We start from the raw sequence: 15,483 nt of genomic DNA, 5'->3' as shown, positions 1-15,483 counted from the left end.
TGGGAGTCATCGGCACCCCCGCCCCAGCCACCTTCCGGACTGCAGACTTCATAATCCAAGAGCCTCCCTTCCTACACGGCTGCTCAACAGCTCTGAGGGGCTCGCTGCCTACTCTGAAGTGCGAGTTTTCAGCCTGCGCTCCTGACTGGTAGTTGCCTCGGGTCCTCCGGCCTCACTGCGGGAGACTTGTGTTATCTTGGCGAAACCCGAGCCACAGACACAGAATGGAGCGGGGAGCTGAAGGAACAAGGCTCAGCCCCGGGCTGCTAGAGACTGGACGCCGGGTTCCAGGGGACTGAGCCTCCGTGCCTCCACCCGAAAACCCCAACTCGAGGGCTGGAGCCGCAGCGCCGACGCGCGCCATTCAAACTGGGGAGGGGTGGGACTCTAGGCCCAGAGCGAGGGAGGAACAAACACCATGGCCACGTGGAGGCCTGGATTGCGAGGAACCTCGCGGTCCGGGTCTCTCGCTGAAGAACCCAGCATTGCCCTGCCCCACAGCTTCCCTTGTGCCCCTGGTGCCCTTACCCGAATTTACCGCCAACAGCGTCGCCATCTTGGAGGCCACTAACGGAGCCCTCCTGCCGCACGGAAGCCCCGGAAAAGGGTGAGGCTGCCCGAAGCTCTGCCTGAACAGAGGCACCACGCTGTCTCGGAATGGCACGCTCGACAGACTCAGGCGGACGAAGACTTAAAAATCTGCTGTAGGTCACATCCGTCATTTTCGCCGCGATATGCTCATTCAAATTAGGCGAGGGCAACCGGTTCCGAGACGCGAAGTCCTCGACATGACGTGGGTCCTGCAGTGCCTGCTGGGACTTGTAGTTTCTTTTTCACGATAAGTGAAGTTTAAGTACAACAGAAAGGCTAATTATTGAAATGAAGCTTGTTTATGATATTATAAAAGCCGTAAATTCAAGGCATTGTGTCTATGTCAAATGAAATATTCCTCGTATCTCTCTCTTACTTTGAGGAGTGGAGTGGGGTGCAAGGTGTTTAAGTCTCAAAAAGCTATGTATTTGATCAGTTACAAACTAGGTTTTCATTACATTTCAATATGCCAAGTGTACTGCGTCAACATAGTTGCATCGATTGAAACTAAAGTGGAACAAATGATAACTTTTCATCATGACATTTTCAAATGTATACAAAACTAGAATAATGAACGCCCACCTTCAATCCCTTGGCCAATTCCTGTACTCCACCCCCTAACACAAGAGATTATTTTTGAAGAAATTTCAAGATATATCATCTCATAAATACCAAATATTTTTCTACCTAAACACCTCCAAATAGCTGGATCTTTTTTCAGTTACTAAATTTTATTTTGCTAATTTTCAAATTAAAATATAGAGCCATTACCATTTACTATCATATGCCAGATGTTTATTACAAATTTGATCATCAGACAAGGTTAATAATTATTATGTCATCTCATTTAATCCCTTAAACAATCCTGTTTGGAAAATGATGTAATTATAGTTGCTTATCTCAGAGATGTTCCACATGCTTCACAATTTCAGTTTATCAATTCCTCCAGCATTCCACTGAGGCTGGGAGGAAATAAGAGTTTATGTTTCTGTTTCATTGTTGGAAATCAGAATTACATAATTGACACAATCAGAGCAGACATATTCATTCTTTGGAACAAATAGTATTCAGTGACACAATGTACATTAGGTGGAACACAAAAGTCACTGATGAGTGATTTGAAAGTCATTGTTTATATATAGACACAAATGCCAGACTACTAAGAAAGTGGTTTTAAGGAGTGAAGGGGAAGAGAGAATGAAAAGGCAAAGCGATATTTCCCCAAGTTTAGCATGAAAGTGAGAAAGATAGCGAGCAGAAACTTGGCAGAGAGTGGCATTTAAAGATTTTCTCGCTCAGCACTACTACAAACCCCTCTCCTCCCTGCATGCCCACACACTTCCCTCTAAGTAGATCACTTTGCTTTCGATGAAGGAACGCTTCAACTTCCCGCAACTCTTCCCACCCACCATCACACTTACAAGGATTCGTTCACAGGTTCCTCGATCCATAGCAGTTGCGATATTGCCATTATAACTCCCCTAAAACTGCTCTCAGTGTGGTCACTGATGATCAATGAACTCCATGGGCACTTTTTTGAATTTCTTTTTTTTTTAATGTTTATTTTTGAGGGAGAGACAACAGAGTGTGAGGCAGGGAGAGACAGAGGGAGACACAGAATCCGAGGCAGGCTCCAGGCTCTGAGCTGTCACCACAGAGCCCGACGAGGGTCTCGAACGCAAGAACCATGAGATCATGACCTGAGCCGAAGTTGGACACTTAACCTACTGAGCCACTCAGGCGCCCCATGAATTTCTTAGAAATTCTTTTCTCCCTTGACTTGTGGGGTACCACTTCTGCTGGTTTTCATCCTCTTTCTAGTTCTTCTTTTTAAGTTTCCTATGTGGACTTCTCTTCCTCTTCTCAGCCATTAAATGTAACTCTTTCTGTCATCCCCAAGCGTCTGTTTCCTCACTCTACATGCTTTCTCCGGAAAATCTTATGGCTTCTTACAGCCACCTGTTTGCTGCTGAATTCTGTATTTGAATCTCTAGTTCAGTCCCCTCTCCTGGGCTTCAGATTTGTATATGAAGCATGTCGACTCTACATGCCTATTGATTGTCACACAGCCATCTCAGAATCAATTAATCCAAAACTCAAATTAGCACTTCGCTCTGAAAATTCTGCCAACTGTATCTACTCAATGGCCAAAGTCAGAAATCTGGGAGTCATTCTATATGCTTCCTCCAATGGCCAAATCCTACTCATTCTATCTCTTAGATATTTCTGGAACCCTTTTTCTTTGCTCTGCTCCCTGTTGCCATTGTTCTATTCAGGTCAAGCTCCTTAGGCTTGTATTTTGCAATAGCCTTCTCACAGGTCTTCCTGATTTCCATCTCACCCTCCTCTCATGGACCCCAAAGTGATTTTCAAATACACAAATAAGATTATGTACTTGCTCTAATCAAAATTCATCAATGACTTATTACCTAAAAGTAATATTTGAATACTTCGGCTGGATTTTTTTAAGGTAGGCTCCATGCCCAACATGGGGCTTGAACTCATGACCTGGACATCAAGAGTCACATGCTCTACCAACTAAGCCAGCCATGCGCCCCTTGAAAACTTCTCAGCAAGACACTCATGCCGCTTCCTGATCTGATTCAGCCTCCTTCTTCAACTTCCTCATCCTCACTCTTCCTCAAGTTCTCTTTTTGCTGATCATTCTGAACTATTTTCTATTCCCCAAGAGAACATGCTTTCTTGCACCATGTAGGAATGTCTTTGCACCTGCTGTTCTGGATGTTTGGAATGCTCTTCCTTCCCTATCCTGTTGACCACCCACTAAATTAACTCCCCAAATATAACCCGTCTACCAAGTCTGAAGGCTTGTGTTAATTCTGCTTCCCTGTGCTACCTTTGATCCCACCAACGAATCTTGGGGTTTCTTACCCTATATCCCTGCATCCCTATTGCACTTTTAACCACCCCTATTATAGTCCTATGAGCTATGACGATTGTCTCTCTTCTAAAACTGTTAGCTTCTTGTGGTAAATTGTTATTGAAAGGCCAATGAATCACACATCCCTGAATTCAAGCTACTGTGTAATCAGCTGCCAGATTGAATCTGGGTGAGCCTTATGAGTTAGTTGCTTGGCTCAAAAAAAATGCAGTGGAAGTGATGCTGGGCAAGTCCCAAAGATTTCAGAGGTGTCGCTGCTTCAACTTCTTCTCTTTTGTCACCTGAACATCACATAAGGAGAGTTGACCTCCATCCCTTGAGGATGAAGGATCATGAACAGAGAAGCTGAGCCAGCCTCAAGCTGTTCCTGTAATCTCCACCGAGATGTCAGATATGAATAAGAACATCTTGGATCCTCCAGTCCTAGCTGAGCCCAGCTGACTGCAACAGGGTAAGTGAGCCCAGCCCAGATTACAGAATTGTGAGCAAGTGAACAGCTATTGTTTTAAGCTGCTCTTTTGTGGTATGTTATGTTCAGTGAGCAACAGATTTACTCCTAGGGAGCAACAACTATGTCTCCTTATATTTATGATCCCTGCTCCGGCCACATCTCTGGCTTGCAGCTACAATTCAGAAAAAGACAATTTGCAGAGCTTCATGCTTCCATGATCTACCAGACCAAAAAGAAGGCACAAATAATTGTGGTTAATAGTACAGACCCTAGACCAGGCTTCCTGGCCTCAAGTTCTGTTTCCTTCACTGACCTGTGAAGCCCTTTTTACTGAATCAGTTTTCTCAACTCTAAATGTGGATGATAATGTTAGTACCCTCACTGAAGAGTTTTTAAGAAGCTTATTTGTCAAGTCTTTAGAACGTACCTGGCACAGGGGTGCCTGGGTAGCTTAATCAGTTGAGTATCTGACTCTTGATTTCAGAGCTGGCTCTGAAAGGCCAAGTAAGGCGAGAGAAGTTCAAACAGACAGAAGCAACTAGAAGAGGAGACACAGATGGGAAAGACAGACAGGGAGAGGACCTGAGGGAGTAGGGGGACAGTGACAGAGAGAAAATGAATTATGAACTCACTCATTCAAAGTATGAGCTTTTCAGGGCACCTGGGTGACTCAATCCGTTAAGCATCTGACCCTTGATTTCGGCTCAGGTCATGATCCCAGGGTCATGGGATTGAGCCCCGGGTTGCGCTCTGCAATGACTGTGGAACCTGTTTGGAATTCTTTCTCTCTGTCTCTCTGTCTCTCTGTCTCTCTCTGTCTCTCTCTCTCCTTCTGCCCCTGTCCCCCGCTTATGCACTCCCTCTCTCTAAAATAAAAAAAATTATGGGGTCCCTGGGTGACTCACTTGGTTAAACAACTTGGCTTTGACTCAGGTCATGATTTCAGTTTCATGAGTTTGAGCCGCTCGTCAAACTGTGCTGACAGTGACGAGCTTGTTTGGGATTCGCTCTCTCTCCCTCTCTCTCTCTCTGCCCCTTCCCAACTTGTGCTGTCTCTGTCTCTCTCAAAATAAACTTTAAAAATAGTAAAATAAAATTGAAATTGTAAAATAAAAATAAACTATTTCTTAGGCAAAATAAGTGCTAAATGGAGGCATAGCAAATTACTAAAAAATGATTTAACCAAATCACTGCAGGGGTGCCTGACTGCTGTCAGTAGAACATGCAACTCTTGATCTCGCTTGGGTTGTGAGTTTGAGCCCCACGTTGGGTGTATAGATTACTTTAAAACATAAAATCTTTAAAGAAATACACTGCAAAAGTGGAGGCATGCAGCAATTAAACAATGTGGGGTTCTGGGGGCTAGGGGTAAGGACTGTGTCCCAGTTTAAAAAAAATTTAATGTTTATTTTTGAGAGGAGGGGAGGGGCAGAGAGAGGGAGACAGAGGATCAGAAACTGGTTCCACAAGGACAGTAGAGAACCCGATTCAGGGCTTGAACTGACAAACCATGAGGTCATGACCTGAATTGAAGTCAGATGTTTAACTGACTGAGCCACCCAGGTGCCCCTGTGTCCCAGTTAAATTGACCTCTTATTTGTAACTTCTCTCACTGCCCCAACTAGTTGGGTTTCAAATGTATACACAAAGTGCTTTCAGATCTTAAAATAAGGATGGGGCGCCTGGGTGGCTTAGTCAGTTAAGCGTCCGACTTTCGCTTAGGTCATGATCTCGCAGTTTGTGGGTTCGAGCCCTGCGTCGGGCTCTGTGCTCACTGCCAGCTCAGAGCCTGGAGCCTGTTTCAGTCTGTGACTCCCTCTCTCTGACCCTCCCCTGCTCACGCTCTCTCTCTCTCTCTCTCTCTCCTAGAAATAAAAAAACAAAAAACAAAACAAAAACAGATCTTAAAATAAGGACAGTTATTTTTTATTTGGAGTCTGGAAAATGAAAGTTAGGTAAATTTACATGAAGGAGGTAGCCCTTGGTAGGATTTCATATGATCTTGAAAGTGTAAGGGGGTGGGAAATGGGGGAATAGGTCAGTGGAAAAGTGGCAAAATGCAAGGTTTAGTATTTACTGGGCTGCAACGACTTCTCTGGACAAGGCTTAGAAATTTAGATGAGTTTCAAGCTCTATGATTTTCCTTATCTTTCCACAGATGACAGATTCATCACTGTGTGTTGACCCCAGTCAGTGGCCAGTTACTGGTTTGCAGTTGAAGAACCATTGGTCTTGGAGCACTGATGATCTCTGGTGGAATAGGAAATAAATTTGCCCTAGATTTCTCCCTAGAGATGTACAAGTGCAATGTAGCGAGGAGGTTTCTGGAAAAGAGCCTCCCCTTCCTAGGCTGCATTTCCCAGAAGCCTCCTGACTGGTCTTCCTGCCTCTGGTCTCACTTACTTCCAACTCACCTTCCACACTATCACCAGAGGGACCACTTCATCCTCTCCCCAAAACCCCTCACATCTTTGCCCTTGACCTGAGGGGAAGTCCACAAAGCTCTTCATGATCTGGCTCCTACCCACCTCTTCAATATAATCTCATATCTACTCAGGCTCTTCTTCAGTGACTACTGCAGCTACTTAGAAATACATTCTCAGCCCTTCCAGGGCCCCAACACCCTTTACCCAGCCCCTTTCTTCATGGAGTATTCCCTCTGGCTGCTATGTCGGATCTTCCTCCCTCTGAATCTTCATTGGCACTTCGTCTTCGTCAGCCACTTCATCTGGGGTTTGTCCTCTCTGGAAATCACCTTCACCCCACCCCACTCTTAACTGAGGCTAGGTTAAATGCCCTCCTGTGTTCTTCCAGAATGTATTAGAAATTTGTCCCAACTTTGTCTGGCTGTCCTTCTGGAACAAGAAGAGTAGAGGTACTCAATAGGTACCCAATAAACATTTGCGGGTGAGGAAAGGCCAAGCCGCTGTCTCCTACCCATTACCAGACTATACCGTGCGCTCCTTGAAGCAGCTTCATGAACGACCGTCTCTCTTGCAAGCCCCTGAAAACTCTAGGATAAGAAAGCCAGGACCCTCTTTACCTGATATATGGACTACGACGCAGACCTGAAGGGGACACAGTACTCCATATTTCCTTTTATGAAGGCTCCAGCTAATGAATTAGCTGGTTGAGTCCCCTTGAGAGGGTTTCCTATTGCTACGTGTGACAGAAGGTGCATGACACAGAACAGGAAAATGAAGTGTGTGTTTTTTTAACCCGATCAATAGGAGTCTGGATTGTACTCTGGGAATTAGGAGGGCACAAATGTGTGAAGGAGAGTGGGGAATTACTGAGAACAGAATTCTGTCTGAGTTAGATGACAGAGCACATGTCCATCCCATCAGAAGAACACTCCGAGAGAAATGTGTACAAGGAACAAGAAACCATTAATTGAAATAAACCACTGCACTGTTTAGGACTTGATATGGACTCAAAAAGAAAGGACAATAGGAAATGTTCCCTAGTGCAGACAAATGCGAACTAAATAAATTGGAGAAGGGAGACTTCTGGAAAAATTCCAGATTAACATGAAGCTGTTGCGTGGGTCATTTCTCTGCTTCCATTTGGTTTAAGAACGTTCTTCAGTGATGGGTATTTTGTATCTTCTCTTCCCACTTCCTGGCAGAATTGAGACTTAAGGAAAAGACTGATAAACAACGTAAGGAATAGCATAGTGGTGGAGTTGAGGAGAGACTTTTGTTAATGTTTTTTAAATTTATTTTTATTTTTTATTTTTGAATAAGTGAAAGAGAGAGAGTGCCCAAGTGAGGGAGAGAGGCAGAGGGAAGGGGGGAGAGAGAATCCCATGCTGAACATGAAGCCCAATGTGGGGCTCGATCCCACGATCCTGGGATCATGACCTGAGCAGAAATCAAGAGTCAGACGTTCATCTGACCAAGCCATCAAGACACCCTGAGGAGAGACTTTTAAGACAGGTTGCCTGAAATCTAGATTTTTGCTTTATCGTGGGATAGTGGCCAAGTTATTTCAACCTCTCTCAGCCTGAGTTTCCTCACCTATTACATAATACTTTCCTTGGAATGTTGTGAAGATTCAGTGAAATAATGTATGGATTTAACAGAAAACACTTAAAAGACATTCTACTCTAATAATAGGACGATCAGATTAAAGAAAAAATGAGAGTGAAGTGTAAGGATTAAAGAAAAGAAAGAGGAGAGGCACCTAGGTGGCTCAGTCGGTTCAGCATCCAACTTTGGCTTAGGTCATGATCTCACGGTTCATGGGTTCAAGCCCTGTGTCAGGCTCTATGCTGACAGCCAGCTCAGAGCCTAGAGCCTGTTTCAGATTCTGTGTCTCCCTCTCTCTCTGACCCTCCCCTGCTCACGCTGTCTCACTCTCTCTCAGAAATAAATAAAACATTTAAAAAAATTAAAAAGAAAAGAAAGAGGAGCCATGGAGTAAGAGTGTTGGATAAAGATATACGAATGCAGTACTAACGATAGTATAGCATCCGTGTATTCTTTTTTTTTTTAATTTTTTAACATTTATTCATTTTTGAGAGACAGAGAGAGACAAAGTGCAAGCTCTGGGGGTGGGGCAGAAAGTGAGGGAGACACAGAATTCGAAGCAGGCTCCAGGGTCTATAAGCACAGAGCCCGACATGGGGCTTGAACTCACGAGCCGTGAGATAATGACCTGAGCCAAAGTCGGATGCTTAACCGACTGAACCACCCAGGCGCCCCTAGCATCAGTGAATTCTATTACTGAGGCTCCCAGAGTATTAACTCAACCATGGCACACAACCCTATATATATTAAGTTGCACATTTAATAATAGGCACGTAAGTGGTAATAAGACTAAATGGTCTTAAAATTAGATATAAAATTGATGTGGCTGCAGAAAATCAGAATTTAATTTACTGTGATTTTAAGATTTCAATCTCCAGCCACAAGTAAGACTACTCCAAAGCAAGGTAGTCATCTTTAAAATGTAATTTAAGGGAAAAAAGGTATTAGGGCACCTGGGCAGCTCAGTTGGTTAAGCATCCAGCTCTTGATTTTAGCTCAAGTAATGATCTCGCAGTTTGTGGGTTTGAGCCCTACATTGGGCTCTGTGCTGACAGTGCGATGCCTGCTTGGGAGTCTCTCTCTGTCCCTCTCTCTCTGCCCCTCCTCTGCTCTCTCTGTCTCTCTCTCAAAAGTAAATAAAAACTTAAAAAAAATTAAGGTACTATCTAGAATTTAAATACTGTTGCTTCTTAGTTTCTGAAATTACATCTCCATAGTACCTAGAGAAAGGCTGGGTACTCATTATTTTTTATTGTGAATAAATATACATAACCTAAAGTTAACCATTTTTAAGTAATCAATTCTATGTCATTAAGTAGAACAGTACATAATACCACATACTAGCTGATCAACAAATATTTGTTTAATGGCTAACTGTACAAGAGAGAAAAGCTGGTACACAAGGCAGAGTTAGATTGAGAGAGAAAGAATATCGAGAAGGGTCTAAGAAAAAAACTCACAAGCAAAATTAGAAAAAAAATCAAATTGAATCAAAATTACGCCTCTTGGAAAAGCAAAGCTAATTAGATGTATGTGGAAGAAGAAAATAATAAGTGGAAATCAATCAAGCAGAATATGGAAAAAGAAAGAAGTCAATGAAATCAACCATTTGTTCTTGGGGGAAAAATAAAAATGATAAATCTTTATTTTGATTGATCAAGAAAAAAAGGGAGAAAAATACAAATTGCCAATATCCAGAAGGAGGAAACATCACTTTAGATGCTACCTGCATGTAAGAGATAGCAAGGGTGGGGTGCCTGGGTGGCTCAGTCCATTAGGCTTCCAACTTTGGCTCAGATAGTGATCTGATGGCTCATGGGATCAAGCCCGGAGTTGGGCTCTGTGCTGACAGAACTGAACCTAGAGCCTGCTTCAGATTCTGTGTCTCCCTCTCTCTCTGCCCCTCCCCAGCTCATGCTTTATCTCTCTCTCAAAAAAAAAAATTTTTTTTTTTTTAAGATAGCAAGGGTGAACACCTGGGGGTGACTTAGTCAGCTGAGAGTCTGACTTCAGCTCAGGTCATGATCTCACAGTCTGCCCAGTTTGAGCCCCACATCGGGCTTGCTTCTGTCAGCCTGTCAGCACAGAGCCCATTTCGGATCCTCTGTCCCACTTCCCCCCTCTGCCCCTCCCCCGCTTGTGCCCTCTCTCTGTCTCTGTCTCTCTCAAAAACTAAATTAATTTAAAACACATTAAAAGATAACAAGGGAATACTATGAACTACATGCCAATATGTTTGACAACTTTAATGAAATGGTCAATTTCCCTAACAGACCAAAGTTTCCAAAATAGAAAACCGACATAGCTCTCTATCCACTAATAAAATTGAACTTGTGATGATGAACCATTTTACAAAGAAACCTCAGTGCTTCTATAGTTTATTTGGTGAATGTGTTAGCAAATGCTTCAGAAATGATAACAATCCTATACAAATGATCTTTCAGAAAACAAAGGGGTAAACACTTCCCAGCTTATTTTATGAGGCTGTTATTAGCTTGATAAAGGTAAAGACATTACAAGAAAAGAAAACTACAGGCCAATATTACTTGTGAACGTAAACGTCAGAATCCTTAATAGGATAAGCCACTAAAAACAGCAAAACAAATTCAGCAATATATAGAAAGGATAACACATCACGACCAAATGGGCTTTAAAAATTCAAGTTTCTTTTTGATCACACAGGGACTCTTACTAATTTCCTTTTATAAGGAGAGTAAGTGGCAAAGAGGATTCTAATGTGTTTACCCACAGATGCCACAGCAAAAATCTTTAGATAGGCTGGCACAGGTCCTCTTTCCACAGAGCACTGGTCACAGATCTCAGTTTTTGCTCTTCTTTCCCCAAGAAGACAAACCACTCTGTTAACACATTTTTGCTTCATTTTGGTTTTCATTTTTTCCAGAATTAATCCAATCAGCAACCTGATGATGAGATTGGGACACACTCTTGTCTCTGGATTGGGCTTGGTTTTCCAATTTCTTTTATTTTTTAAAAAAATTATTAATTTTGATAGAGACAGAGAACATCTGTGAGAGAGGGGCAGAGGGGGAGAGAGAATCCCCGGCAAGTTCTGCACTGCCAGCACAGAGCCTGACATAGGGTTCAAACCTACAAACTGTGAGATCATGACCTCAGCCGAAGTCAAGAGTCAGACTCCTAACTGACTGAGCCACCCAGGCACCTCAGTCTTCCAATTTCTATAACACATTTGCAGTCTGTCTCTTAGGATTTTCTATGATCTTAATATTTTCTCCAAAATTCATATACTGAAATCCTAATCCCCAATGTGATGGTATTAGGAGGTAAAGGAGATTAATACCCTTATAAAAGAAGCCCCAGAGAGCTAGCACACTCATTCCATGAGATGAGGATGCAATGAAAAGTATGCATCCTGGGGAAGGGCCCTCACCTGACCATACTGACACCCTGATCTTGGAATTCCAGCCTCCAGAACTGTGAGAAATACATTCTAGCTGTTTGTGAGTCACTCGGTCTATTCTATTTTACTGTGACAGCCTGAATGGACCGAGACAGGGTCGCTTGCAGATGACCATTTCATGCCAACAGTGTAATCAATAGTTTAGTTTATGACCATTATTAATTTCACTCTCAGATTATTTGGCAAATTAATTGTTTGATGGCTAACGCACTGAGGAGTTTGAGAGTGGAGACCAACTTCCTCTCCAGCTAACTTGAAGCGACTAGCTGAAGTGCCTGGCTCAATGGAACAATGGAATGAATGAATTGTAAATCTGCAAGGAAAATATTTTTTTAATGTTTATTTATTTTTTAGAGAGAGAAATAGAGCGTGTGCAAGCACACAAGATAGGGGAGGGGCAGAAAGCGAAGGAGACAGAGGATCTGAAGTGGGCTTCACGATGACAGCAGAGAGCTTGATGCAGCGCAGGAACTCAGGAACCATGAGATCATGACCTGAGCCGAAGTCAGATGCTTAACCAACTAAGCCACCCCCTGGCGCCCTAGATAACCCTAAATCACATTAAATCGATGTTACATTGTTCAAGAGTTCCAATAAGCTCCGAGGACAGGCTGGTACCAGTGACAACCCACGTAAGACAGACTCCTACACCAGCCTGAGTTACCAAAAAGAATGAGATTGTAAAACCCAGACATGCACTTTTCACATACAAAGTTTGATTTAGCATCGTGAATGCACACAGAATCCATAATGGCCAATGCAAACTAAAGAGATTTTTGGGTGGACCAAACATTAAAAACCAATTGCCAGACATTTCGCCCTCTGAGAAAGCTTATTTAGGGGGACAAACTGCTTTGGGAAGAGAAGTGTCCTTGAATATATTTGACTGTCAAGGTAAGGCATCTTTCTGTATGAAATATTACATTTTCCCACTACACCAAAGAAATCTTAATAACTTTATTGGGTTTGATAAGTCTGCAATGGTAGAGGTGCCCCTCCCCCCAAGTGCCAACACCTCAGCAAGCTCTCCTGTGGTTTGTTCTTGAACGTGACCCTCTGGCGTTTCCAAGCTGCATTTATAGAACTGTTGCAGGTGGTGAAGCCCATCAGAGAAACACAAGTAGACAAAGCAAAGGCTACTACACGATGCCTCTCTTCTTCCAAGCGGACTAGAGCATGCTGGAGCATGGCTTCAGGGCACTAATTCTTCAGTGGTGACTGGTCGCCCATGTCATCTTCCATGCCAATCATGTGGGGAAGAGCTCCGGAGGGCTCTCTCTATAGCAGTACTTGGCTCTAGGGTCCCTATAAGTGCTTCGTGCTTCATGCCCTGGGATGAGGCCCTGCATTTGGCCATACACAATTCAAAGTGATGTTCGACGGTTCTGGAACTTCATGGCTTCTCCAGGAGAAGTTGCTTGCTGGGCTGCAGGCAGCAGGGCACCCAGTCCTCGTGGGCACTGCAGCAGCCTTCGGGCAAGCAGCCGTGACAGCAGGATTGCTTTGGGCCAGGGACGTTGACGTTATAGCTGCCATTCCCCAGCAAATCCTGCCTTTCGCAAACTATCCTAGTTGGTCCGTGATGAGGTCTTCAGCGGAGTTCCAGCACCAACTGCCAGGCTGACTTGCTGTTGTCCAAGGAAAACTGCACTTTCCATGGAATGTGTTGGTAGTAGTCTTCAGCCTCTAGGAGATTCTGATCTCTCCTGCCCTTCCTTCCCTCCTGCTTGAAGGCGCCGGTGAAGAAGTAGATGAGCTGAGGAAGTACGTGAGCAAGAACCCAAAGACCAGGGTGGGCACCCATCTCTTCCAGAGGAGTCAGTGCCACACTATGGCCTCTAGGTTCACCAAGCCAGTGTGGAGCAGGCAGCATGGCCCCCTATGTGGCCAGGAGCCTCACCCCCTATGGTCGGCACCAGCCCTGCCAGCTCCCTAACAATGACCGCTTTTTTTTTAACCTCATTCCCCAATTCTAGGCCATTTTGTTATCTTGTTACTATTTTATTAGGCACAATTTCACAAAATGTTTGCTTCCCTTTTCATAGTGAGTGTGTGTGTTTGTGTTTTTAAGTTCATTTACTTATTTAGAGAGAGGGAGATGTGGGCCTTGAACTCACAAACCATGAACCATGAGCTCATGACCTGAGCCGAAACCAAGAGTTGGATGCTTAACTGAAGGAGCCACCCAGGCTCTTTCAGTGATGCAGGACATTTCCACTTAGGCCTAACTAAAAGGGGTTAGAATGACACCTGAAGCCAGGGCTCCCTAGAGGGTCACTTCTCCAGTAGGCCATCTTAGTTTTCTTGACCTCTGACTTATCTCAGCAGCACCTCCACTCCTAACCTGCTCATGGGTAGGTGACCTAATGGATTTCTGAGGAGCATCTATTTGCTGTTCAGGTAGGAAGCTTGAATCAGCAGCAAGTAGAGACTGTCCAGGACGAAACTTTGCTTGCAGGGGCCATGGCTGTCCTACTGTCTCCTGGGTGCTTTGAATCATGACTCTAATTGCCGAGTCCTTAGCTGCTCCAATCAGTCCTTCCACTTGGAGGTGGAACTGTGTTCTTATATCTAACATCAACTTGCTGACTGAAATATGGAGCTGAGTAGCCCAGTTAAACTGAACCCTGGCCAGTTAGCTGGGCAGGTGGCTTACCCTCTGCCTCTGTCCCAGCCAGAGTGAGAAGGGCCATAACACTCAGAAGGGTAAAGACAAGGATGAGAATAGAGACGGGTTCAAGCAGATGCCACTCATTACCTAGGTGATGGGTAGAGACCTGGAAACCAATTTCCAGCTGACAAATCTGCTGCAATGGAACTGCGCCCCGCCCAACTCCTTGCAAAGGGTTGGATGTTAATAGGGAACAGAGCCTGGGGAGATGGCCCAAGGCTGTGAAATATGAAAGTCAGGAAGTTGTTGCAGACTGCAGCCTGCAGCCTCACGCTGAGTCTAGGGGTACTACTGTTAGGGACCCATCACAACCTAGATAATCACAGTGTAATGCCAATTAGCATTGACATGAATGGCCTCTGATGTTCAAATTACAGCTTCTGACCCATTAGTAGACCCTGAAATCAATTTATTGGGCCTATTCCTCAACGTTTTTAACTAAGAAGAAGAAGAAGAAGAGAAAAAAAAAGAAATTAGACTATAACGGAAAATATCAGTGTCTACAAATACCAAGGAATGTTCTGATTTGTAAATATTTTGGCTCAGCTCGATTTTGTATGGTGTAAACTAGGTCTTCATACAAAATGTATTTCCAACTAGAGGTCATGTACACAAAGTTTGTTAGCAATAGCTCTAATTACCCTTGCTCTGATTTTCTGCAATCCTAGCAAACAATCTATTTCAATTAAGCTGCCCTCATAAAGAGAAGGCATTAATCAGTGAATGTAAGTATTCAGGCGCTTGATAGTTTTATTTCTCACTGTAGATTAATAGACTGGTATTCTGATTTTACTATTATCAATCTCTTATGAATTCTTGTTAAGCATAAGTCAATTCCCTACTGCCCTCATTCCAATGGGTAATTAATAAAACAGATTTCCAAGCCAGCCAGTGTGGTGACCGAGCACCAGAACAGGATTGTTTCAGAGCAATGATATCCTTATTGGTCTTTTCCCTGCCCTCTTCACCTGTCTGCCATTTACCCTCCACCCAGCAGCCACATAAATCCAGTCTTGGTGTTCTCCTGCCTAAAACCTTTAACAGCATGTCATTGTATAAAGTTGAAGCAAGTGAAATCGTTGGTTAAAATGAAAATCAAGATTTTACACTGATCAACCCAATACTTAAAACGGAAGCTCCTTGCCTACAATAAGGACTTGTATATGCTGGACCTAAACTCTTCTCATTTTACATCATGATCCAGGATCCACATATACATAAGCAAACGTAACATGCTTCAGGTCTTGACTGGAACAGAATTTTCTAAGAAGTTTTCTTCACCATCTTGTTCAAATGGACCCCATCCCAACCTTGATTCTCGACCAGTGGATCCTATTTCATTTTTATAGCACTAAGCATAATCTGGAGTTCTACATTTACTTATTTGTGAGAAAGAGA

At 43.6% G+C, this 15,483-nt stretch overlaps 1 protein-coding gene and 1 pseudogene across 1 annotated transcript in view; both read right to left on the bottom strand.

The window, feature by feature from the left end:
• Window positions 1–863, bottom strand: part of NUP205 (nucleoporin 205) — an 85,987-nt gene extending 85,124 nt beyond the window's left edge. The window contains exon 1 of the mRNA XM_039243539.1: window positions 529–863. Coding sequence (XP_039099470.1) covers window positions 529–556 — 28 coding nt within the window. The 5' untranslated portion in view covers window positions 557–863. The remainder of the gene's footprint in view (window positions 1–528) is intronic.
• An 11,798-nt stretch (window positions 864–12,661) lies between these two features.
• On the bottom strand, window positions 12,662–13,992 carry LOC120239021 (annotated as a pseudogene).
• Window positions 13,993–15,483: the final 1,491 nt, after the last annotated feature.

This window comes from Hyaena hyaena, unplaced genomic scaffold, assembly GCF_003009895.1.
Source record: "Hyaena hyaena isolate Hyena2069 unplaced genomic scaffold, ASM300989v1 scaffold_8, whole genome shotgun sequence".
NCBI classification, from domain to species: Eukaryota; Metazoa; Chordata; class Mammalia; order Carnivora; family Hyaenidae; genus Hyaena; species Hyaena hyaena.
This window is presented reverse-complemented; position numbering and strand designations above follow the sequence as displayed.